At 43.2% G+C, this 27,258-nt stretch overlaps 1 protein-coding gene across 1 annotated transcript; it reads right to left on the bottom strand.

Annotated features, from left to right (window-relative positions):
* Positions 1-271: 271 nt before the first annotated feature.
* LOC139582598 (potassium channel subfamily K member 10-like) lies at positions 272-26,732 on the bottom strand. Its single transcript, XM_071412739.1, has 7 exons — positions 26,225-26,732; positions 18,343-18,728; positions 8,576-8,693; positions 4,091-4,251; positions 2,925-3,117; positions 1,810-1,952; positions 272-1,494 (listed from the first exon to the last, which is right to left on the bottom strand). The coding sequence occupies exons 1-7, from the start codon at positions 26,277-26,279 to the stop codon at positions 862-864; spliced, it is 1,689 nt and encodes a 562-aa protein (XP_071268840.1). The 5' UTR covers positions 26,280-26,732; the 3' UTR covers positions 272-861.
* Between the last annotated feature and the right edge of the window lie 526 nt (positions 26,733-27,258).

Raw genomic sequence — 27,258 nt, 5'->3', positions numbered from 1 at the left:
ATGCAATTAGTGGCATTTTCTCCTTCCTAAGTGCATTGTGGCTAATCTTCGGTTCCATTGTCAAACTGTCATCTTCTGAAAGCCATTCTAAGCGCAGCCAAAGCTACTCTTTTACAAAGTGTGAATGCAGCATCCTTTAGTCACATTTCAATGACAACATTAGGACCACAAGCCCTGAGATTCAAGTTTTAAAGAAAGTTCATGAAGTTGGTAGCGTAGTCATACACTTAGACATTAAACAGCTTAGCTCATGTAACATGCACACACAATGTGGCCGTGTTCATTCCTTTTTTTAATCCATTTTCCATAGAGTTTATGTATTGTGATGGAATGAGACCAAATGACCAAATCTGAGTTACTCTCCAGTCTTTCAAAGTTTGTTCTTCTCTCAGCAGCTCAGTTCTCTGGTCCTAAAATGACCTCAGATAGTGGACTATGATAGTCCTAAAAACTATGTGCATATAGGTCACAGACTCCCCAAAGAGACATCATAGCAGTCTTCCACTGCATCTTATTTGCTTTATTTTTGACTCTTCTGATTAGCAGCCATCTTCTCTTCCCTCAAAATAAAACATGACCATCATTTTGGTTGTTCTGTACCACTGAACCCCGAATCTCAATATTTTACCACGTGATTGTAGAAACTGATGATGCCCATGTCTTAACTTCAGGTTATTACGGCACAGTGAATATTGAATAACATTACATAGCACACAGGGACACAACTGTTCCCCTAATATCAAGCACACAAAGGAGTGAGAGAGATGTAAGGCACATACGGTAGTGATGTTTAAAACATATTTATCTCAGGAGGAACAGCCAACAGTCTTAAGGATCCATCTGGATATGCAGCTCCTTTTCTTACAGTTCAAATGTCTCCTCCTCAGTTTCTTTATCTTTGGTCTGTAGTGGTATGAATGGTACTGTAAAACCGTTCTGGGGCTTGCACACTTCCACGAACAGCGGCAGATCGGACAGGCTGGTGTTGAACTCTTTGTCTAACCCCTCATCTTCCTCATCTTCCTCCTTACTCTCCCCCATCTCTATGGGCGGAGTACTATAGGGCCTGCATCGTAGTTGATCTGGGATGTTTTTCTTCAGCTCGCGGTTCTTGCTCCTCTTGGCCAGCTTGGTGACAGAGCCCAAGCGATTAAAGATGTTGTCCTCCGAGGCCGCCACATTGTCAGACCGGTGTGGACCACACTCGGCCCCTCTCAGACGCAGGTTGTTGAGCTTGGTATCAATGCTCTCTTGGGACGAGGTCTTGTAGGGGTTGGTGTCCAGGCTGTTGAAGACAGCACGGCGTTCCGGGGAGAGCATGTCCATGGAGACGGCCCGCTGGTCCAGGCCCAGCTGACGGCGCTCCATGCTACGGATGGTGGCGGCCCGCTGGAGCTTGTCGCTGACCTCCACACTCAGGCGCCGCCGCGTCTCCCGGAACTCTGCGCGCACGTTGGCCTTCCACTCAGCCGCGTGGGCCTTGATCTCACCGACCTTGTGTATGTCAAGACAAAACCAAGGTAATTTCACACCATTAAATACTATAACGCATGACAATACAAATGAACCGACTATTACCTTAAATGAATAGTTTACAGAATTGGTGAAAGTAACTACCCACTGGTCACATATGTCAATTCAACGTCTCACCATTTAGTTGAGTTGTGAAATCCACAAAACTTTTCACATTGTCATTGGATTTAGGTTAAAAGTTGGGTGAAAAAAATTAAATACATAAGCCCATGTAGTATTCAACTACAACATTCCAGTTCTATACCATAGTAGTATACCGTAGTCATATAATCCTACCTCCTCTTTTGTCTTCTTGGACAGAACCCTCAGCCAGTCACCGATCATACTCAGCACAGCAGCGAAATAGGCCAAACCCACCAGGATCCAGAACCACACCAGTGGTCTATACCAATTACGATACTCCACCCTCCGGTCCCCTCCTGTAGGATGGAAACAAACAATGAAACGGTCAGCATGATGAGAGACCTGGGTCATGTTCAGGAGTGCTAACCATATCAAAATATTTTTTAACTGAAACCAAAAATGTGTGTTTCCTATTGGATAAGTGCATGCAGTCCCTCCCTGTTTCAGTTCATTTTCCTCCGTTTGGTGCCTAATGAAAACAACCCTGATAGATTATTTTGGAACATATTTATTTTATTATACATTTTTTACCCCTTTTTCATGGTATCCAATTGGTAGTTAGTCAAAAATCCAGAGAACAGAAACAACCAAAGCTAATTTTCTGAAGATAAGCGTTTGTGTGTCAAAGAGCGATTGGAAAATAAATTATAAGTACGGTGCGGCAGCAGCTCTGTCAGAGATCGAGCTATGACAGCCTGGTAATGGACATCAATTTCACTAAGACAATAGACAATTGCTTTTCACATTATGAGCCCTCTCCACGTTCACCAAGACCCCTCCATGAATGATAAATATATAGCCACAGTAGAAATGGCACAGCAGGAAGAAATGACAGCCATAATAGAGTTTAAAGCTAAATGAATGGGTACAAACAGTTGTTAGAATGAAAAATGTGGTAATATTTCAAAAAAGGCACGAGCACATCTGATCTGATCTTTTTCACAAGTGCATGGTAATAGTTGAATAAGATGAGAAAAAAGAAGAAACCCGCACACTGCTCTTGATAGCATCACTGCTCTTTAATAAGCTTTACGTATCGACCACAAGGCCTTCGTCAGAGCAAGAGCAGTGTGCGGGTAACACTAATTTAAATGCTTTATTAGTTGTTTTAAGCTTGTACTATATGAGCCTTTATGTCTTAGTATAAAGCTTATAATGTGATGTCTGACTCAAAATGGCAGCAATTTAGAGATCATTATCAGATAAACATTTGGTTATGGCACCTTCACTGCCTAAACCTTACAGTACAGAAATATGCTAGCTCTCACCTGCCACATAGTCTCCTATTCCAATAGTTGTCAGAGTGATGACAACAAAGTAAATGGCCTCCAGTCCTGTCCAGCCTTCTATGTGTTTGAAGATGACTGCAGGGATGGTGACGAAGAGGATGCAGCCCGCCAGGATGAAGAGTAACGTGGAGGCCACTCGGATCTTTGTCTGGCTGATCTGGTTCTGTTTGCGCTGGGGGAGGAGAAGAGGACACACACACAGTGGAGGCGATGGAGGTCATTTTAACAGAAGGCACACAGTGTGTTGTCGTTCTGTGGTGGCATCCCTACTGAGTTCTAGTGATGACATTTGTGACGCTGACAAGGTGGCATCTATTTATCCACTCTGACACCGCCTGGTGATGAGCTAAAGATGCATAAGATGCCTGATTAGATCAAATGAGACGTAACGGTGTTGTGGCTGTGGGCTGTCACAGAGGCATAGCTCACTCAGTACAGCTTTCACCCAAGAGGTATATTCATTATGCAGATTGTTGCAAAACGTTTAGTCTGTTCAAAATGTTTTGCAACAGAAATCGTTTACTCAAAATGGAAAATGTTTTGCAATGAATACGAGAGTTTCTATTGCACAAAGTCAGGTAGGTCCCTATCCATTTTTTCCCGTTCGGTTCTTAAACAGTAAATTGTTTCCGTTGCGAGGCGTAATGAATACCCTCCAGGTATTCCTGTTTGACTGCAACACTATAAAAACTCAGAGCAGATTGAAGCTGTTGGGCAAATCAGAGTAAAGCATGACAGCCATCACCACCTGCTCATTAACAAGACATAATGTAGACCCCATATATCACTAACAGAGGATAATACCTCACTCACTATGTGCAAACTTTCACTTTCAATTTGGAAAACCCCCTGCTCTCTAATCTCTAGTCCAGGGGTATTCAACCTTTACCCTACGAGGTCTGGAGCCTGCTCGTTCTGTTCTACCTGATAATGACTTGCACCTACCTGGTATCCCAGCGGAGCAATTAGAAAATGCAGTGGAACTGGCTTGGAGGTCCAGAGTTGAGTTTGAGGTCTCTAGCCTATCACCATCTCACATTTAAAAGTTATTTTGATAATCGATAATTATTCTTATAGTACATCAAAATAGCATCATCATTATTCATATTGTTCATGCTGTGGATTACTGTATGCTGTGAACTTACTCTGAACATTTTCTCCACCTTCGCGATGCTTTTCACAAAAATGGTCCCTAGCTGGTCTCCCACACCGGCTAGCAGAAACCCAAACAGAGGGATGCCGAATATTGCATACAGGATACAGAAAATCTTCCCACCCTCCGTGCTGGGGGCAATGTTACCGTACCCTGTGGAAGGAACAGAGAAGGAGAAGAGGATGTTTTTCGGATGTGAAAAGCCTTACACCTCTATATCCTATCAACGGCAGACAACCACAGTGGGTTTGTGCAACACCAAATCCTCTTCCCCATAGACTTATAGACACACTGCTATCTACAAAAGGCTAACATGGGCTGTCTGCTAGCTAAGCTTCTGTCCCTTTGTCCACCGCTTGCAGAGTGTCAGTTTCCATTTGGAATCACAGAAGGGGGTAATAGGCTAGTCCAACTCTTCTGATTTAATTAGAGACATGCCACTGAATTGAAAGTGAAAGGTCTCCTTCCACCCCTCCATCAAACTAAAGGCCTTCTGCCCGTCCATCAAACTAATGGCACTACCTCAGGTAAAATGTTGGAATGTTTCATCAACCAATGCACTTGACTTGAACTACACCAACACTGCCTGATAACTACTCAAAACATCCTCCAAATCATTCCTAATCCTGTTGAAAATTAATAACAAACCAACAAAGCAGTAGTGAACCACGAAGGTGAAACATCTAGTTTAGCTACATCAGCTTTCCACCGTCGTCAAGGAGATAATGGAGACCATTACTCACTCTGACAGTAGCATGACTCCCAGGAGCAGAGCAGCTCACTTTATTTCATCTGACAGGAGCCTCATACTCACACACCAATCCCACATTGATATCATATCAAAACCCCCGAGGGGCAGTTTGCTGGTATGGAACTTAATTCACAGCTGAACATTCTACCAGCTACGCGGGTAGCTAATAAACGATCCTGTCTTTTCAAATCAGTGACGTTGACAATACCATTCTTGTGAGTATCCCAAATGTAATACTATTGTTTTAGGTGAGCAGAGGTTTTAGTTACACTTTACTTGGATAGTCGGGATAGTCCATCTGTAGATGCTCTACAGATAGTATGACCATCTGTTGATAGGAAACTGCTTGCTGAGGTTAGGGTTAGAATAAGGGTTATGGTTATGGTTAGACCTAGGGTTAGGTTTAGAATAAGGGTAACGGTTAAGGTTATGGTTAGACCTAGGGTTAGTAGTTAGTTGAAATGTTACTGATAGTCTGTGTTTCACGGAATTGTGGCTGAATGACGACATGGATATTCAGCTAGCGGGATATACACTGCACCGGCAAGATAGAACAGCAGCACACTCCGGTAAGACGGGGGGGGGGGGGGGGTCTGTGCATATTTGTAAACAACAGCTGGTGCACAAAATCTGAGGAAGTCTCTAGATTTTGCTCGCCTGAAGTAGAGTATATTGTGATAAATTGCAGGCCACACTACTTGCCTAGAGAGTTTTCAGCTATACTTTTCGTGGCTGTTTATTTACCACAACAGACAGATGCTGGCACTAAGACCGCACTCAGTCCGCTATAAGGAAATAAGCAAACAGGAAACCACTCACACAGAGGCGGCGCTCCTAGTGGCCAGAGACTTTAATGCCGGGAAACAAATCAGTTCTACCAAACATGTTAAATGTGCAACGAGATGGGAAAAAAATCTAGATCACCTGTACTCCACACACAGAGATGCGTACAAAGCTCTCCCTCGCCCTCCATTTTGTAAATCCGACCACAACTTTATCCTCCTGTTACCTGCTTACAAGCAAAAATTAAAGCAGGAACACCAGTGACTCGGTCTATAAAAAAGTGGTCAGATGAAGCAGATGCAAAACTACAGGACTGTGTTGCCAGCACTGACTGGAATATGTTCCAGGATTCTTCCGATGGCATTGAGGAGTACACCACAATAATGACAATCACAACAATACTGAATGAACACTTGTTTTAACTTAATATAATACATCAATAAAATCAATTTAGCCTCAAATAAATAATGAAACGTTCAATTTGGTTTAAATAATGCAAAAACAAAGTGTTGGAGAAGAAAGTAAAAGTGCAATATGTGCCATGTAAGAAAGCTAACGTTTAAGTTCCTTGCTCGGAACATGAGAACATATGAAAGCTGGTGGTTCCTTTTAACATGAGTCTTCAATATTCCCAGGTAAGAAGTTTTAGGTTGTAGTTATTAGAGGAATTATAGGACTATTTCTCTCTATACGATTTGTATTTCATATACCTTTGACTATTGGATGTTCTTATAGGCACTTTAGTATTGCCAGTGTAACAGTATAGCTTCCGTCCCTCTCCTCGCTCCTACCTGGGCTCGAACCATGAACACATCGACAATAGCCACCCTCGAAGCAGCGTTACCCATGCAGAGCAAGGGGAACAACTACTCCAAGTCTCAGAGCGAGTGACGTTTGAAACGCTATTAGCACGCACCCCGCTAACTAGCTAGCCATTTCACATCGGTTACACCAGCCTAATCTTGGGAGTTGATAGTCTTGAAGTCATAAACAGCGCAATGCTTGAAGCATTGCGAAGAGCTGCTGGCAAAACGCACTAAAGTGCTGTTTGAATAAATGCTTACGAGCCTGCTGGTGCCTACCATCGCTCAGTCAGAGTGCTCTATCAAATCATAGACTTAATTATAACATAATAGCACACAGAAATACGAGCCTTAGGTCATTAATATGGTCAAAACCGGAAACTATCATCTCGAAAACAAAATGTTTATTCTTTCAGTGAAATACGGAACCGTTCCGTATTTTATCTAACGGGTGGCATCCATAAGTTTAAATATTCCTGTTACATTGCACAACCATCAATGTTATGTCATAATTACATAAAATTCTGGCAAATTAGTTCGCAACGAGCCAGGCGGCCCAAACTGTTGCATATACCCTGACTCTGCGTGCAATGAACGCAAGAGAAGTGACACAATTTCACCTGGTTAATATTGCCTGCTAACCTGGATTTATTTTAGCTAAATATGCAGGTTTAAAAATATATACTTCTGTGTATTGATTTTAAGAAAGGCATTGATGTTTATGGTTAAGTACAGTCGTGCAACGATTGTGCTTTTTTCGCAAATGCGCTTTTGTTAAATCATCCCCCGTTTGACGAAGTTGGCTGTCTTTGTTAGGAAGAAATAGTCTTCACACAGTTCGCAACGAGCCAGGCGGCCCAAACTGCCGCATATACTCTGACTCTGTCGCAAGAGAAGTGACACAATTTCCCTAGTTAAAAGAAATTCATGTTAGCAGGCAATATTAACTAAATATGCAGGTTTAAAAATATATACTTGTGTATTGATTTTAAGAAAAGCATTGATGTTTATGGTTAGGTACACGTTGGAGCAACGACAGTTCTTTTTCGCGAATGCGCACCGCAATCGATTATATGCAACGCAGGACACGCTAGATAAACTATTAATATCATCAACCATGTGTAGTTAACTATTGATTATGATTGATTGATTGTTTTTTATAAGATAAGTTTAATGCTCGCTAGCAACTTACCTTGGCTTCTTACTGCATTTGCGTAACAGGCAGGCTCCTCGTGGAGTGCAATGTAATCAGGTGGTTAGAGCGTTGGACTAGTTACCTGTAAGGTTGCAAGATTGAATCCCCAAACTGACAAGGTAAAAATCTGTCGTTCTGCCCCTGAACAAGGCAGTTAACCCACCGTTCCTAGGCCGTCATTGAAAATAAGAATGTGTTCTTAACTGACTTGCCTAGTTAAATAAAGGTGTAAAAAAAAATACAAAAAAAATAATAATATATATATATTGTTTTTTTAATCGGCGTCCAAAAACACCGATTTCCGATTGTTATGAAAACTTGAAAATCGGCCCTAATAAAATCGGCCATTCCGATTAATCGGTCGACCTCTAGTCTGTATGTAGCCTCGCTTCTTTTATAGCCTCGCTACTGTTTCCATTGTCTTTTTACTGTTGTTTTTATTTCGTTACTTACGAAAGAGAAGTGACACAGAATACCTTTTTTGCACTATTGTAAGGTCTACACCTGTTGTATTCGGCGCACGTGACAAATAAACTTTGATTTGAACTATCCAAATAAAGTGTTACCAAGGCTTTAATCTACAGATGACTTCCTACATTATTTTCTGCATTGTTTTCAACAGAGCACTTCACTTCCTATCCCACAAGAAAACTTGAACTTTAAAAAAAGGAACATTGGTCAATGAACAACGGCCTCAGTGTGAATAAGGGGATACTATAGGCCACCACTATAACCACTGTTTGATCCAGAACAATCTATTGCCTTTTTCTGAGAGGGCCATAATTAAACAGGTTGAATGGTCAAGAATAACAGGTAATGTAACTACAGATGTGATTGATCACATAGGCCTCAATGGAAATAAACAGAGCAGGTGTGTGTGCAACAAGATGAGCATTTTGCTAAATATGTGTATGCGACCAATAACATTTGATTTGATGCTATTACCTATGGTTGTGATGACTGTTCCGGCGAAGAAGAAGGCACTGCCCAGGTCCCAGTGACTGGAGTTATAGGATGTGTCTCCTATCGGGCTGACCCCAGCATTCACAGCATCTACAGAGTGCTGGACACACAAACGCAAAAGACATTCACCAGTTTAATAGGAATTAGACAACATCATGTGGATAAAGATGATGGTATTATGTTCAAAATGGCAGCATTGTTTGGTGGTACAGAGTCTCTTGAGAGTTTCTCTTTCAGTTATCCTACAGCTGTAAAAGCATGTGTTGATTGCTAAACCATAACATAATTTGCATGTTGAATAGCTGAATTCTCAGGGGGGCTTTCGCATAAGGATCTATCAAACCTTCCCATGTGATTTCTTAAAGGAGTCAGTTGCGTAACATATGACTGCTGTGTAGCTTAGCACTGACGACGCCTCTGCACGGTGAATCATCAGGACAGTGCCACACAGAGAGAGAGAGAGAGAGAGAGGGCGGGGCACATGATGCCCACAATGTTCTGAGCAACCCTCACACTGTGCCAGTCTTCCAGTCTACTCGTCAGGAAGCCTGCATGCCAGATGGAACATCGGCGTGTCGCGCAACAGGAAGTAGCTCAGGGTGTGAGGGATGGTGGGATAGGTGGAAATGGTTGAAGGCCAAGTAAACAAGAGCAGAGCAGGAGACACCATGACAGTCCAGAGGTAGGGGGACATAGGTAGGGGAAAGAGATAGGGGACAGAAAGAGGACAACGGGAGAGGACAGAGGGACCTGATTGTATCTGATCATCACTGACCATGCTGATAGCTGCTTGTGTAATGGAGGTGGATTTTCAAACCATGCTTGAGTGATGACTAACCTTGCCTGAGACCTGAAGAATTTTGTTACTGTAGCTACAGCGGGCTAACACAGTATCGTGATGCGCAGGAGACCTGGTTTTGAACTCTGGTTGGTTACACATGCAATCAGCTCCTCTTTCCAAACTGACAGTCTAATCATAGCTTATGTTTGATGAGCAGTTACTGTACATCTGCCCCAGGCTTTGTTTGTATCATCACTATATAATGAAACAAATCTGACTAAGATTTTTGGACACGCTAAACTTTGAAGCACTAAATACCTTCTAATTTCCTGTGATAAGACTCTACTATTCATTCAATGCCTATCCTCTCCCATGTAACAGGTTGTTGCTTTGCATGAGAATGGTTTCTCAATCAACTTATCTAGTAAAATAATGAATACAAAAAAGCCCCATCCTATTTAAAGTGAGGAAGAAATTCAGCAAGTCTTGGGAGGATAAAAATGATTATTTATTGTTAAAGCATTTCGGGTTGATTTTAACAATACATAAGCATATTTTTTTATCAACTTCCACTGTCCTCCAAGAGTTGCTGAATTTCCTGTTCACTTCAGTTTGCTCCTCAATTCATGCACCTTGGTTGGAAAGCAAGGATAGCAGCTGTGATCCTTTCCCTGAGCCCCATCCTTTCCACAGATTATTAATGACATCTAAATGAAACCCCTGCCTGTATCAGAGGACTGGTGAAGACCTGGCACTGGGCAGAGCAGCAGCATGCCTGGATAATGAAAGGTGACTCAGCGTTTCTATCAGAATGGGTTTTGCTTCAGGACACCTTGAATGAGTTCCAAAGAGATCAATGTCATCTCCTTTAGAAGCAGCCAATGCCATCAGGGATCTGCTCTTTGAAATACAGATACAGGATCTTAATCCTGCACACTAGGAAATGCAAACTTAGTGTATTCAAGGTTGGAAAAGGTTTCTAAAGTTTGTAATTTCCACTTTAAAAATGTCAGACTTGATTTGCCCTAACTAAAAATGTATCAACCTCTACAGAAATCTCCATTAATTATAATCCACATTTCCTGTTGCTGCAGGCTTATTTTCCTGCAGTGAGAAACTGGTCGAATTAAGATCCTATATCTGTATGCATTTAAAACATAACGTACAGTGGGGAGAACAAGTATTTGATACACTGCCGATTTTGCAGGTTTTCCTACTTACAAAGCATGTAGAGGTCTGTAATTTTTATCATAGGTACACTTCAACTGTGAGAGACGGAATCTAAAACAAAAATCCAGAAAATCACATTGTATGATTTTTAAGTAATTAATTTCCATTTTATTGCATGACATAAGTATTTGATCATCTACCAACCAGTAAGAATTCCGGCTCTCACAGACCTGTTAGTTTTTCTTTAAGAAGCCCTCCTGTTCTCCACTCATTACCTGTATTAACTGCACCTGTTTGAACTCGTTACCTGTTTAAAAGACACCTGTCCACACACTCAATCAAGCAGACTCCAACCTCTCCACAATGGCCAAGACCAGAGAGCTGTGTAAGGACATCAGGGTTAAATTGTAGACCTCTACAAGGCTGGGATGGGCTACAGGACAATAGGCAAGCAGCTTGGTGAGAAGGCAACAACTGTTGGTGCAATTATTAGAAAATGGAAGAAGTTCAAGATGACGGTCAATCACCCTCGGTCTGGGGCTCCATGCAAGATCTCACCTCGTGGGGCATCAATGATCATGAGGAAGGTGAGGGATCAGCCCAGAACTACACGGCAGGACCTGGTCAATGACCTGAAGAGAGCTGGGACCACAGTCTCAAAGAAAACCATTAGTAACACACTACGCCATCATGGATTAAAATCCTGCAGCGCATGCAAGGTCCCCCTGCTCAAGCCAGCGCATGTCCAGGCCCGTCTGAAGTTTGCCAATGACCATCTGGATGATCCAGAGGAGGAATAGGAGAAGGTCGTGTGGTCTGATGAGACAAAAATAGAGCTTTTTGGTCTAAACTCCACTCGCCGTGTTTGGAGGAAGAAGGATGATGAGTACAACCCCAAGAACCCATCCCAACCGTGAAGCATGGAGGTGGAAACATCATTCTTTGGGGATGCTTTTCTGCAAAGGGGACAGGACGACTGCATCGTATTGAGGGGAGGATGGATGGGGCCATGTATCGCGAGATCTTGGCCAACAACCTCCTTCCCTCAGTAAGAGCATTGAAGATGGGTCGTGGCTGGGTCTTCCAGCATGACAACGACCCGAAACACACAGGCAGGGCAACTAAGGAGTGGCTCCGTAAGAAGCATCTCAAGGTCCTGGAGTGGCCTAGCCAGTCTCCAGACCTGAACCCAATAGAAAATCTTTGGAGGGAGCTGAAAGTCCGTATTGCCCAGCGACAGCCCCGAAACCTGAAGGATCTGGAGAAGGTCTGTATGGAGGAGTGGGCCAAAATCCCTGCTGCAGTGTGTGCAAACATGGTCAAGAACTACAGGAAACGTATGAGCTCTGTAATTGCAAACAAAGGTTTCTGTACCAAATATTAAGTTCTGCTTTTCTGATGTATCAAATACTTATGTCATGCAATAAAATGCAAATTAATTATTTAAAAATCACACAATGTGATTTTCTGGATTTTTGTTTTAGATTCCGTCTCTCACAGTTGAAGTGTACCTATGATAAAAATTACAGACCTCTACATGCTTTGTAAGTAGGAAAACCTGCAAAATCGGCAGTGTATCAAATACTTGTTCTCCCCACTGTATGTAGGATCTGATAGGAGTAAAACATGCCTGAAAGATCTGTGTTAAGGCAGAGTGGGTTGTGAGGTCCTTCTTCAGCCTCTGTTCAACTACATGGTCTGCATTGCTTCTGTAACTTCCTATTCATACAGATGTAGGATCTTAATTTGAGCCAGTTTGCTATAGCAGCAATATAATCATGCAGCAACAGGAAATGTGAATTAGTATGTGGATTATAATTAATGAACATTTTTGGTAGGGGTTTAAACATTTTTAATTAGGGCAAATAACACTCATTCTCTCCTAATGTGCTTGCGTAGACATTCTTCTGCTGAACCATGTCTGTTTGTTGAGCTGCCTTCTCAGTTAACCAATACATGCCACATGCATTTATCTTTTTGTCAGGATGCACAGACACCACATGCAGTAATGTGTGAAACTTGCCAAGATAACAAAATGTAACAATATAACCAAGTTATTGTCACTTATGCATGGCAGCAAGAGACTAGTACTAGTCATGAGTTGATATAGGGGGACTAGATTCTATAGTGGATGGAAGCTCAAAGTCACTCCCTATCCCCATAAACAGTGAGAGAAAAAGTGCTGTAGAGATTCCACAGGAGAAGGTTGTCACTGTTTGCCACAGAACTGACACAGAGTACAGAGGAGATATACATCTCCCCCCAGTAGTCTGGCCCAAACCCTGCTCTTCCCGGCCCTGCCATGCGCTGCCTGTCCTGTAGGCTCTACCTCTGGCCTAACAAACTAGAGAAGCAGCCTGGCACACGTCCCAGCACTGCTTATCATCTGCCCTTTTCTCCGCCAGAGAAATCACCTTTCACGTTGGATTGGAGGAGGATGTTTACGATGCTGTGTGCATAGACGAAGAGCGGTGGGTGATACAATCACAGTGTTGGGTAATTAATAAAGGCACCAGGGTAGGACCTCCGTGGGATGGAGTGACACGCCAGGGTAGGACCTCCGTGGGATGGAGTGACACGCCAGGGCAGGACCTCCGTGGGATGGAGTGACACGCCAGGGCAGGACCTCCGTGGGATGGAGTGACACGCCAGGGTAGGACCTCCGTGGGATGGAGTGACACGCCAGGGTAGGACCTCCGTGGGATGGAGTGACACGCCAGGGTAGGACCTCCGTGGGATGGAGTGACACGCCAGGGTAGGACCTCCGTGGGATTGAGTGACACGCCAGGGTAGGACCTCCGTGGGATTGAGTGACACGCCAGGGTAGGACCTCCGTGGGATGGAAGGGGTCGAATGACACACCATACACACCAGCCTGCACCCTGCCTCATGTTTGACAATGCTGGCTCAGTTGTTGACAACAATATGATCTGGCAATATACAGTACACAAACAATGAGTCAGAATAAAAAGGCAAAGTAACCCAATGGCTTCAGAAAATATGAAGAAGGTCTAATGATCCTCTAGATTCAGTGTGATGGAAAGACCTAGTCACCAGAGTATTGTGGGTACTGTAGTAAATCAAGCTACACTTATAACATGATGTGGCACATTACTGGACTTTGAGGGATAAAATACTGTAATGAGTAATCTGTTCAATCCCAAGCAGCAGTAAACCCACCAGAGCAGAGACCCGGAGAAACAGTTGACATTCTCCCAGACCACTTCCATACATCCTGGGTCCTCCAGGACAATAGCCCCTAATGAATAATTCATTCCACAGCAGATGCTTTTAAGACTTGCGGCATAATTTAACCTCCCTGGGCTGAAAATGTAGGCAATTATCTCTGCATATATTAGAGGGGACACTGTTGCTTTTACCAACGAAGAACATGCCTGAAGACACCTTTTAAATGTTAAGCACTCCAAAGATGATGGTTCAATTTGAAATCCCATTTTAGCTTTTAGATTACAAAATACCTTGCATGCTGCCACATACGAGTCACAAAAATCCACTCAGGAAACAAAGTATATATATATATATATATATATATATATGTCTAACAATCCTATGTCAGGTAATGTCAGTGTAGAAATGTAAAAATATACACTACCGGTCAAAAGTTTTAGAACACCTACTCATTCAAGGGTTTTCATAATGTTTTACAATTTTCTACATTGTAGAATAATATTGAAGACATCAAAACTATGAAATAACACATGGAATCATGTAGTAACCAAAAAAGTGTTAAACATATCAAAATATATTTTATATTTGAGATTCTTCAAATAGCCATCCCTTTGCACAGTCTTGGCATTCTCTCAACCAGCTTCACCTGAAATGCTTTTCCAACAGTCTTGTTGGCTGCTTTTCCTCCTCTGTGTGGTCCGACTCATCCCAAACCATCTCAATTTGGTTAAGGTCGGGGGATTGTGGAGACCAGGTCATCTGATGCAGCACCCCATCATTCTCCTTCTTGGTCAAATAGCCCTTACAAAGCCTTGAGGTGTGTTGGGTCATTGTCCTGTTGAAAAACAAATGATAGTCCTACTAAGCCAAAACCAGATGGGATGCCGTATCGCTGCAGAATGCTGTGGTAGCCATGCTGGATAAGTGTGCCTTGAATTCAAAATAAATCACAGTCTCAGCAGTAAAGCACCCCCACACCATCTCCTCCATGCTTTACAGTGGGAAATGCAAATGCGGAGATCATCTGTTAACCCACACCGCGTCTCACAAAGACATGGAGGTAGGAACCAAAAATCTCCAATTCGGACTCCAGACCAAAAGGAAAACTTTCCACTGGTCTAATGTCCATTGCTCGTGTTTCTTGGTCCAAGCAAGTCTCATCTTCTTATTGGTGTCCTTTAGTAGAGGATTCTTTGCAGTAATCAAATCATGAAGGCCTGATTCACATAGTCCCCTCTGAACAGTTGATGTTGAGATGGGTCTGTTACTTGAACTCCATGAAGCATTTATTTGGGCTGCAATTTCTGAGGCTGGTAACTCTAATGAACTTATCCTCTGCAGCAGAGGTAAATCTGGGTCTTCCATTCCTGTGGTGAACTCATGAGAGCCAGTTTCATCATAGCGCTTGATGGTTTTTGCGACTGCACTTGAAGAATCTTTTAAAGTTCTTGAAATGTTCCGTATTGACTGACCTTCATGTCTTAAAGTAATGATGGACTGTCGTTTCTCTTTGATTATTTGAGCTGTTCTAGCCATAATATGGACTCTTTTACCAAATAGGGCTATCTTCTGTATACCACCCCTACCATGACACAACACAACTTATTGGCTCATACGCATTAAGGGGGAAAGACATTCCACAAATTAACTTAAGGCAGCACACCTGTTAATTGAAATGCATTCCAGGTGACTACCTCATGAAGCTGGTTAAGAGAATGCCAAGAGTGTGCAAAGCTGTCATCAAGGCAAAGGGTGGCTATTTGAAGAATCTAAAAACGTTTTTTTGTTTGTTGATTTAACACTTTTTTGATTACTACATGATTCCATGTGTTATGTCATAGTTTTGATGTCTTCACTATTATTCTACAATGTAGAAAATCGTAAAAATAAAGAAAAACTATTTTGACCGGTAGTGTATATTTTTAAAGGACAACGTATTTTGTGTTGCAGATGCTCTATATACACTGAAACATGTCAATTAGTGCAGAGTTGCCTATTTAAACTCTGCAGTAAAATATCCATTCTGCATTCTAAGCAATACAGGGCCAGAGCATGCAGTGAGGCATGGCAACTGCATTGGCATCCCTCCATCCCCTAGCACCATTTTCCAGATAGGAATTAATCCGAAATGTGACGGCCCTCTGCTTTAGCCCGTTTCCCTACTGCATCTGAGTTCTACTGTAACTAAGATAAACATCCACCTCATTTCACAGTTAAACAGTTCAAACAAAAACAATTACAAATGCTCTCACTTCCAATCGTTGCCCAAACCCGAGATCCTTGAGTAATAGCGAGCGAAGAGTATCCAAGTCATTAATGATTACAGTTCACACTGGCATCTGTGTTTCACTGTGAATTAGTGAACCGGCCAGGAAAACTCCGCTTGGCTCCCTGGCAATTTGTTTCCCTACACCAGTGGGACTATGGCCTGCATTGTCCTGCATTATCCTGTCCTGTATTATCCAGTGTTTCACAGCTGAGGGGTCAATATCTGGCTGATTCAAATACTGTTTTACAAGGAGCTGGAAGCGTTCAGCCCTGAAAACCCTGCTGGCGCTTGCAGAAGTGAGAGCACTGCAGTATAAGTCAAATAAAGCTCTGTTTATTAGGCTTCTCCTCACCAGATTCACAGTTTTCATTTTCCAGGAGGTGAAACATTAGATTGAAGAAGCTGTTGTTTTCTGGAAGCTGTCGTGAGCTGGGTCCGAGAGGTTTGTCTAAATTTCCTGTGGACCTTCGTAGCTCAGTTGGTAGGGCATGGTGCTTGTAATGCCAGAATAGTGAGTTTGATTCCCGGGCCCACCCATACATATGCACGCGTGATACGCTTTGGATAAAAGTGTCTGCTAAATGGCTTAAATTATTATTATTATTATTATATGATTCTATCAACTAAAAGGAAGTAGGACTAAGAACAGGCAGGCATACCCTTTCAAGTCAAATGGATCAAGATGAATCTAAAAGAGGAAATCTATAGAATGACTTAATGTAAAAAGCATACAATTGCATGATAGGGGTATCTGCCAACTTTCTTATTAGCTATAGATAGACCTGATGAAAGAAAAGGAAGTCAGTATTGCTGCTGACAATTACATAATGTATTCCTGGTTGTATGGACATCTATCATAGCTATCCTATGATACAGATTAGATAATTACATTTAAGTCATTTAGCAGACGCTCTTATCCAGAGCGACTTACAAGTTGGTGCATTCACCTTATGATGTCCAGTGGAACAACCACTTTACAATAGTGCATCTAACTCTAAGGGGGGGGGGGGGGGGTTAGAAGGATTACTTTATCCTATCCTAGGTATTCCTTAAAGAGGTGGGGTTTCAGGTGTCTCCGGAAGGTGGTGATTGATTCCGCTGACCTGGCGTCGTGGGGGAGTTTGTTCCACCATTGGGGTGCCAGATCAGCGAACAGTTTTGACTGGGCTGAGCGGGAGCTGTACTTCCTCAGAGGTAGGGAGGCGAGCAGGCCAGAGGTGGATGAACGCAGTGCCCTTGTTTGGGTGTAGGGCCTGATCAGAGCCTGAAGGTACGGAGGTGCCGTTCCCCTCACAGCTCCGTAGGCAAGCACCATGGTCTTGTAGCGGATGCGAGCTTCAACTGGAAGCCAGTGGAGAGAGCGGAGGAGCGGGGTGACGTGAGAGAACTTGGGAAGGTTGAACACCAGACGGGCTGCGGCGTTCTGGATGAGTTGTAGGGGTTTAATCGCACAGGCAGGGAGCCCAGCCAACAGCGAGTTGCAGTAATCCAGACGGGAGATGACAAGTGCCTGGATTAGGACCTGCGCCGCTTCCTGTGTGAGGCAGGGTCGTACTGTGCGAATGTTGTAGAGCATGAATCTACAGGAACGGGTCACCACCTTGATGTTGATAATGCCATACATCTGTGACGGACCGGGATTCGAACCTGAGTCTCCGGTGCGCCACAAGACTGTGTTAGCCTGCTAAACTAAAGCTTAGGCATTAGCTTGGGGAGCTAACACAAATCTTTAGGATTCAGACTTACAATTCTTATCAATCATTCGTGGTCCAGCGAACCACCGCCGTTACACATCCACCTAGATGTAGTAATTGTCAGTTTGTCATTCTGATTACTATTCTACCACTTCTCCTCAGTCGTGTCTCTGAGCAGTTATTATGCCAACCACGTTCCCCGTGAGGCACTAGCAATAACGAGTGTCATTAGGCATCACAGTGAGGAGAGTCTGGCGGTGGCAGCCAAGGTCTGAATTACTCCACATGCTGGCACGCAGGCTTCTGGGCATATTGGCCAAAATAGCACACACATACGGCATTTATCAATCATAATGCAGAGTCACGCCCACAGTATGGTGGTCAGTGGTCGCTTTGAATTCAGTGTGACACAAGCTAGACTCTATAGTTATGTTATTACACTAGCCTGTTTAGTGTGGTTCCTATCTTATTCCAGGATGGCTGGCGGTGTTAGTGTATAGTGTTTGTGTGGGGCTTGGATTGGATCGATATAGAGTTCAGGTTTCAGGAGACCTGAGTCCCCACTAGGGACCCCAGACAACTGGAGACATTAGAGCTCCAGTATTGACTGCAGACTGGCCTAGTGACTGCTGCCGTCTTTCCTTACCTTGATGAGTGCCTCCAGCTCCGTCGGTGAGACACAGGGGTGTTTCTGCAGGAACGCTGCCTTCTCCGCAGTGATGGTCACCTTCTGGTTGCTCTCGAAGGGCTGTTCCAGGGCCCGGAACACCAGACCTCCCCCGACCAGATATGCCACCACAACCACGAATACCGCCACCACCGTCTTCCACTTCATGACGGTAAACAGGGGCGAGCCGTCCTCGCCCACCGCCTCCATACTGGCCACCATGCTGGCGGGCCTTGACGGAGAGAGTCGGGGAACAGTGCAGCCCATGGGGTTCTGCATGGTGGCCACACTGGCCTGCACCAGGCTGGAACTCATCATGCCTGGCTGGACCTTCTTTTGGGGGAACAGATTGGTCTGGGCTGCCACTGCAGAGAATAAAATGATGAAACACTATTGTTAGGAGCTGCACTATGGGTAAAGTTAAATTTGTCATCACACACTGGACAATCCAAAAATCTATGAAAGGAAGGGGTGGAATACACTACTATATGCATGTCAGGAATAGGTGAATAACCCTTTAAGAATACCATATGGAACGGGGCTTGATTTCCTGGGCAGTTTGGGCTTCAGTCTATCAGTCCCAGGAGTATGACAATGAAAGAGTAGTGGAGTGTGTCTTGATGCTTTGAGATGGTAGAGAGCGAGAGAGACAGAGAAACATAGAGAGAGAATCTCAAAGTGTTCTGTGGACTTTCAGAAACCCCATTATGGTTAAAAGCAGGCATCTCAGAGCGCTATTTCAGCCAGTGGATTCACAGGATCTGGACTGGTATGGCTCGTAGCCTCAAGCAGGCTGAGAATGCTATGTTATTATGGATTAAAAAGTGAGCCTTCTATATGAAAAAATGATGGGCTGGTAGATGATGTTCTAATGCTGTACTGTCTGAATATTATTTGAAAAGAAAACCAGGAGTTGATTTTGTTTGTCCCCTTGTGATATGGATTTGTAGTTATAAACATTCACAATTCATAGCCATAGCATTGAAATATTTTGTCCAGCCGCATTGCTTCTTTTTCATGAACCTCATAGTCATACCTTCAAGATGCTCGTTTTCATCATCACATTATGTAAGATTATGTTTGAAAGTCGTCACCGTTCTGGCACATCTCATGTGTACACACTATACAAAGAAGCCTTGATTTTGGTGATGAAAACCAATGGAATTGGTGCTGGTGATTTATGTAACCATTTAATAATGTCACTGTAAGGAAAAACATTCACTACAGTGGTCTTGCAGGTTCAATTAATTTTGATGAGCAACGCTAAACACTGCCTGCCACAAAAAGGAGAATAATTGTATGTGCAACACTTGGCTGCATGTAGCGCATAAAACAAGGCTGACATTTCTCCCAGAAGGTCATACTGATGATAACAGCTAAACAGGTAAATCACTTGCTACACTGGTGATTGGAGAGGCGGCTGGGTAAACATGTGACCATGCACGAGAAGAGGGCAGCCGCATGGACGTGCCATACATGCAGGATTGGCGGGAACTACCCATGCAGAGCTCGAGCTCTAAATCCGATGAGGTCATGTGTTTTATCCCATCTCTCAATGGAGCCCTATAATGCAGCAACTGTAACACACCAAGGTATCTTTAATGGCATTATATTAGCCATTTAGCCTTCACCATAACTGACTAGAGTGTGGCCATTGTCAATTCCCCTCAAATAGGGCATAGACCTTGGTGAGTGACTAAATTATGTTCACATATATTTATACATAAAAAGGCCAATAGGAAACACGGTTCCCTCTTCCGACTGGGCACAAACTGGTTGAATCGACATTGTTTCAATATATTGTGACGTGAAATCTACATGGAAAATACATTGGATTTGTAAAAAGTCATCAACGTAAACTCTTTTATAAAGGGTGAAATTTCAACATAGAATTATGTCATCATGGTAACCAATTTTCAACATATTTTATACAAGGTTTAGCTATGTTGAATTTGTACCTTTGAAACAATGTCAGATCTGCAACGTTATATCCACTATCAGAAAAAAACAAGAACTGGACAGTACATCCTACTGGAGAGTTGATGTACCTACAACTATGCATTTGGACTCCCATCCAGGATTTTAACCAAACCCGGCCATCCCTAGCTTTGATATTTTTCACTGACAATTACCAAAGTGCTATTGTGAGAATGATGATTGAGAGGTCTCTTAATCACTAACTAGACTCCTTGATGCTATCGAAGTCCTTCGAAAGGGCATGTTTAACAGGGCAAATTAAATGCAACCATACATCGTCAATGAGGCTATTTAGACCTATATAGAAATTGCGAAGTTATCAACAGCTATTGTTTCAATAGACAACACATATAGGCCTAGTGTTTCAAACTTTGGTTCAAGTTTATAATGAACATGTTGGATTCACGTCACCTCATCATTTTGGAGTTGGGATCAGAGCCATAGCCAACATGTGGCTCCGTGTGGGATGAAACCAGGGCCTACTCTATGGGGTGGAGGGGCCAGGCATAGAATTAGAAAAGAACTGAGGACCATCATGTCGAGACCAATGCCGAGCTCACTGAGAAACCTGCTAGCAGAGGAACCTAGAACATTTTCAACGTGTGTTGCTCCCTGTACACTTTCTTCAGGAAACCCACAGTGGCTGCACAGTACACTGGGGAAAAACTTAAAATAATTATTGATCAGAGATGGACTGGCCACCTTGCCACGGTGTCAGTCATTCTGAAATCAAGTGAACATCACAGAGATGCTCAGTGAAATCAAATATACTCGCGCATATGGCACAGATGTAAGCCAAGCTTTAAGTTTATTGCTAACATAACTCCTCGACCCTTCTAACAAGTTACTGCAGTCAGAAGCTACGGATCTGCACACCAGTGTCAAACTTTTCCGCAGTTCATACGGGTGTGTTGAAAAACTGCAATGTAGTTCTGGATTCGAAAGGCTCAGCGAGGCATGCCAGTAGGGCACGAGCACACCAGATCCAAGCAAACGACGGAGACTCATGAGTAAAACTCTGCAGGAATATTGAGTTGAAAGCAAAGTGGGTAAGCATGATGATGGAAGCGAGAGTAAGTGTAAATGTCCTGTGCTGGGGGAAATGTCATCACGATTTAGCGAAGGAAATAGTCAACTGGTGGAAGCTCTGTACCATGGATCCCGAGAGCCCAAACTTTTTGGATGTGAACAAGGTCAAGCCACTGTTGGATCTAACCAAAAGTGAACCAGTGGAAACAGAGTTTATTGTGGCTGGTACATTCTTGCAAAGTGAAATCGCAACCACAGCCAGCAAAAACCAATGGACCCCACTTAGTGTTTTTCAAAGATACAGCGGCCTTTGTCAGCAATGTCGACTGTGCTGTTGGCACTGAACATGGATTAACTTTTGAGGCATCTACAGTAATGTGTGAAAATTCCAACTCCACTAGGGCTGGGACGTATACCGGTATTGATGCATGGACTGGTTTGGGTTTTTACTTTACCTTCTATAACGGTATTTGAAAGTTTGGTTTGTTAAATGTGATACGCAGTGTGTAACGTCCATTTTTATAGTTTCTCTCTCTCTCCCTCTCCATGCCACTTTCCACACAGACCTAGCCCCAGCTCCTGTTACTCAAGGAGCGCATTTGTTTTCCCTTCGACCACAACACTTGCGTTCAAACTGCATGGTCAATGCAGCATATGCAACAATGTTGATGACAACGATGCAGTTGACACTTTGCTTCTTAATATAAATCTACTAGCATTTTATGATTACACTATTAGCTTGTGTTTCTAACATCTGCAAACCGCTAGTGTGTCTTTTCTTAGCAAGATGTTCCTAAATCTTGTTAGCCACTAACGCTAATCGCTAGCTAGCTAATAAATGTACTGAGTAAGAGCAAGCGTAATCAGCTATACAGCCTGATAATACCAGTGATGGTGTAGACCTAAATCAGCATGTTTGTGCAACAGTATCTTCTAAATTAGAGGTAAATGCAAAGCAAGAATATGTTAGCTACATGAAGTAACTAAGAGAAAACATTCATGTAGCCAAAGATTATAGGGTCCCGTAGGAAACACCTATCAACACTTTAGTTCCTACCCTGTGACAATAACTCCTCCCTGGCATTTTCATTCGTTGTCATGTCAAACACTATTAAAAGTGCCCACTATTATACACTGCTCAAAAAAATAAAGGGAACACTTAAACAACACAATGTAACTCCAAGTCAATCACACTTCTGTGAAATCAAACTGTCCACTTAGGAAGCAACACTGATTGACAATAAATTTCATATGCTGTTGTGCAAATGGAATAGACAAAAGGTGGAAATTATAGGCAATTAGCAAGACACCCCCAATAAAGGAATGGTTCTGCAGGTGGTGACCACAGACCACTTCTCAGTTCCTATGCTTCCTGGCTGATGTTTTGGTCACTTTTGAATGCTGGCGGTGCTCTCACTCTAGTGGTAGCATGAGACGGAGTCTACAACCCACACAAGTGGCTCAGGTAGTGCAGTTCATCCAGGATGGCACATCAATGCGAGCTGTGGCAAAAAGGTTTGCTGTGTCTGTCAGCGTAGTGTCCAGAGCATGGAGGCGCTACCAGGAGACAGGCCAGTACATCAGGAGACGTGGAGGAGGCCGTAGGAGGGCAACAACCCAGCAGCAGGACCGCTACCTCCGCCTTTGTGCAAGGAGGAGCACTACCAGAGCCCTGCAAAATGACCTCCAGCAGGCCACAAATGTGCATGTGTCAGCATATGGTCTCACAAGGGGTCTGAGGATCTCATCTCGGTACCTAATGGCAGTCAGGCTACCTCTGGCGAGCACATGGAGGGCTGTGCGGCCCCACAAAGAAATGCCACCCCACACCATGACTGACCCACCGCCAAACCGGTCATGCTGGAGGATGTTGCAGGCAGCAGAACGTTCTCCACGGCGTCTCCAGACTCTGTCACGTCTGTCACATGTGCTCAGTGTGAACCTGCTTTCATCTGTGAAGAGCACAGGGCGCCAGTGGCGAATTTGCCAATCTTGGTGTTCTCTGGCAAATGCCAAACGTCCTGCACGGTGTTGGGCTGTAAGCACAACCCCCACCTGTGGACGTCGGGCCCTCATACCACCCTCATGGAGTCTGTTTCTGACCGTTTGAGCAGACACATGCACATTTGTGGCCTGCTGGAGGTCATCTTGCAGGGCTCTGGTAGTGCTCCTACTTGCACAAAGGCGGAGGTAGCGGTCCTGCTGCTGGGTTGTTGCCCTCCTACACGTCTCCTGATGTACTGGCCTGTCTCCTGGTAGCGCCTCCATGCTCTGGACACTACGCTGACAGACACAGCAAACCTTCTTGCCACAGCTCGCATTGATGTGCCATCCTGGATGAACTGCACTACCTGAGCCACTTGTGTGGGTTGTAGACTCCGTCTCATGCTACCACTAGAGTGAAAGCACCGCCAGCATTCAAAAGTGACCAAAACATCAGCCAGGAAGCATAGGAACTGAGAAGTGGTCTGTGGTCACCACCTGCAGAACCATTCCTTTATTGGGGGTGTCTTGCTAATTGCCTATAATTTCCACCTTTTGTCTATTCCATTTGCACAACAGCATGTGAAATTTATTGTCAATCAGTGTTGCTTCCTAAGTGGACAGTTTGATTTCACAGAAGTGTGATTGACTTGGAGTTACATTGTGTTGTTTAAGTGTACCCTTTATTTTTTTGAGCAGTGTATAATTAGAATAGACATTCTATTTCCATGATTCCAACAGTTAACCCAAGTGTTTTGCTCTAAATCACAAGTCAAATTGCAACATTTGGTTAAAAATAAGGCCCAGATTACTTGCCCATATTGTGAAGCACTACATGGCAGTGTGGAAATGATCTCAAATACAGAAATTGATGAAAATTATGACTTTTTTGGGGTTGAAGTGCAATTGAACAGTATAAAACAATCAGAATGGAGAAAGACCCATTGAAATCACTTAGAATGTATGTGTTGCCACCCTAGGGTCACCCACTACTCAAAGAACTTAAATTAATAAAAAACATAAAATACCGTCAAATCTGCAAAAAAAAATTAAATACCATGATATAATATTTGGGCCATATCGCCCAGCCCTATTCTCCACTATGAAGAATGTATTCAGTGAACACAGACACAGCATGTTACATCAATGAAAAGCTCAGCTTGTCCAGCTGGAATTTGAGAGTAATCTGACAAGTACATTTCACCAGGAAGGAGAATAGAATCAGAAACTTCAAAACATTATCGAGTAGGATGCAACTCTTCTAAATGGTAAGTTACAACATTTATGGCCCATGCCAGAATTATTCATTCCGATTTTTTGATGTAATGTTAGGTTACGTTAGTCCTATGCTTTTTACTTCAATGCATACTAGATTTATCCGTGATTCTTCATGTCCAATCGATGGTGCTGTTATAATGAGCACATCTTGGGCTACCAGTCTTCATGGGGCTTCTCTTCAAAATGGCATGCATTCTTATGTACAAAATTACAGTTGTGTATGTGGCAGCATTTCGGATAGGCCTACATTTTTATGTCGCAGTACTAGAGGACCAATACAATGTGTAGCCTACTAAAATAAGTAGTCAAAATGTTCAATCGGTTATCATTCATTTGCATTACACAGTCGTTGTGTGATAGGCTACTGTAAAACTGATGTCAATACCATGAAAACGACCCATAGCCCATTTTGTTTGCCTCCCTCCCTGCTCTCTTGCTATGCGTGTGTGCGGTTTGGCTTTACTATCCTTGTAGGTTCCAGAAGTCAGAAAATTACCATTTGCACAAGTGGGGACTTTTGATGGTCCCCACTTGGAAAAGGGCCATTTTATGCTTAGGTTTTAGGTTTAGGGTTCGGGTTACAATTAGGGGTTAGGGTTAGTTTTATGGTTAGGTTGAGGGTCAAAATTTAAGGGTGAGGATTTTGAATGGTAATACCTTTAGTGGTCCCCAGAAGGATATTAAAACAAACGTGTGTGTGTTGCTCTCTGAATGAGAATTTACTTTAATTTGCGGCAGATTCAAAGTGGCTACTGTCATGTTAGGCATTTAACATCAGATATGGATATAGAATAATGACTTGGTTTGAATTAGTTAGCTTATCTGAAACTCTCCCACAGAAAATAATGCGCACCTGGAGAAGTGGCGGCTTGGCTTACTTTAGGTTACGTTCATTGCGTAGTGAAACAAATTCGACAGAAATGTAGCCTGTAGTTCTAATGATTGAAGTCTAAGCTATGAAGCCTGTAAGAATCTTTCATAAGTTAGTGGTGCTCATCGTGTCGAGCTGTTCTGTGCTTGTTGGTAGGCGCAAATTGTGTGTTGGCCTATGGCAGCTAAGGCTGCATTTCGGATAAACGTGTGTCTTAATGGGGCGCATATATGTCGTGCGTTATTATATAAAACAACGGTTGTTGATGTGTATGGCTACATTTCAAATACATTTTTGTACATTCGAACAGCAGTAGGAACACTACCTTGTTTTATTAGGACTAAAGCAATACTAGCTGATTTAAAATTCCCCCTCAGGCATGTCATCCTGGTACCAGGCCTAGATGAAATGTATCCATAATAAGTAACACATTTGTGGTAGTCTATGCGCCATTCCTCGTTGGATAGTGGTCATGCAACACATGCTCCTCCTGTACGTGGTGTACACATTCACTGCTGTCATAAATTGACTTATCAATAACAGCAGTTTTATGGTTACCAATACAATTAAAGTTTCACATATAGTCCAATTATATAAAGGTTAGGCTATTTCAAGTATGTTTAATTAAACAAAATAGCCTATAGTAGACTTATGGTAATCTTGGATGCTTTAAACTCAATCGATCTGCTTTTATTGATTACCAACAAACGTTCCAATACAAACCTGGCGAAGGGTTGGGGTGCCCTGGTTTTCTTGGGTTTTCTGTGGGAAATTTCATCTTGATTTTCAGTTTTCCACAATGGACAGAACCCTTGGCGAAAACAACTGACTGGAAACAACAACAAAAAACCTTGTCTTTATGTGAAATCTTTCAACGCCCTTTCTATTGAATCCTTTGTTTTTAACCGAGAGAGAATGGAGAACGGTAGAGAGTAAAAACACATCATCCGTGTATTATTTTGCTCGTCAGTGAGAACGAGGTGTACACCCGGGTAAAAAGCTAATTACAAGCTCCCCTCTCCCCGCAGCAGCCTCTACTCAAGGAACACCAGCGCGATGCTCACTCGATATTGCTCGTTGCACCACATTCCACGCCAGTCCTTTTGTATTGTAAACAACTACAACACGTAGGAAGAGACCGGGCTCCTACAGCGTTGACGAACTTCACGATTACATGTTCAAGAATTGCTGTCTCTACCGCTGTAACAAATGTAGACTTCAGCAAAGGAGTAGGCTAATTAGGTGATGGCGCGTGCGTCTCTCTCCCGCTCTTTTTAATGCTAGTGCGCCAAGAGGTGGCATGTTCTTACGGCAGCACTCCAACCCCGGGAGGCATATGCCATCCAAGTTCAACATGGAGAAGGCAGGTTTGCTTGCATTTTAGATGGGCAAGGCATTGATTAATACAGCTTGTCTTGTTAGCCAACCTTTCCAAAAAACCTGACGCTTGTATAGGCTGTGTAGAGCATGGAGCTCACGGACAAAAGCTCCCCTTATGAATGAGGTTGAATGCGGCAGCCCCCAGGTATTGAATATACCAGGTGGTGGTAGCAGATAGTGGATATAGTGGTCCCTGCGGCAAAGCTTTATCATAACTCCCTGTGTTTCTGTACACATCATTACAGTATCCAAACATGCAGAAGAAATCAATCACCAATGGGTATCTCTGCCCACTTCTTCCACTTCTCATTTTGAGTTGTTACATAAATATGTTTGGCGTACAACGTACAGTATTTTGGGGTCAGACAAAGCATTGG

The sequence above is a fragment of the Salvelinus alpinus genome, chromosome 8 (assembly GCF_045679555.1).
Source record: "Salvelinus alpinus chromosome 8, SLU_Salpinus.1, whole genome shotgun sequence".
In the NCBI taxonomy this organism is placed as follows: domain Eukaryota; kingdom Metazoa; phylum Chordata; class Actinopteri; order Salmoniformes; family Salmonidae; genus Salvelinus; species Salvelinus alpinus.
Note: the sequence above shows the minus strand (reverse complement) of the source record. Positions and strands in the feature narration are given on the sequence as shown.

Bases quoted from the DNA above. Each gene is read 5' to 3' on its own strand.
- LOC139582598 (XM_071412739.1), bottom strand. From the start codon at position 26,279: ATGAAATTTCCCACAGAAAACCCAAGAAAACCAGGGCACCCCAACCCT. The intron at 4,252-8,575 runs GTAATAGCATCA...TTCCTTCCACAG, and splicing joins AACAGTCATCACAACCATAG to GGTACGGTAACATTGCCCCC. The intron at 3,118-4,090 runs GTAAGTTCACAG...CTCCTCCCCCAG, and splicing joins AGGTGGAGAAAATGTTCAGA to CGCAAACAGAACCAGATCAG.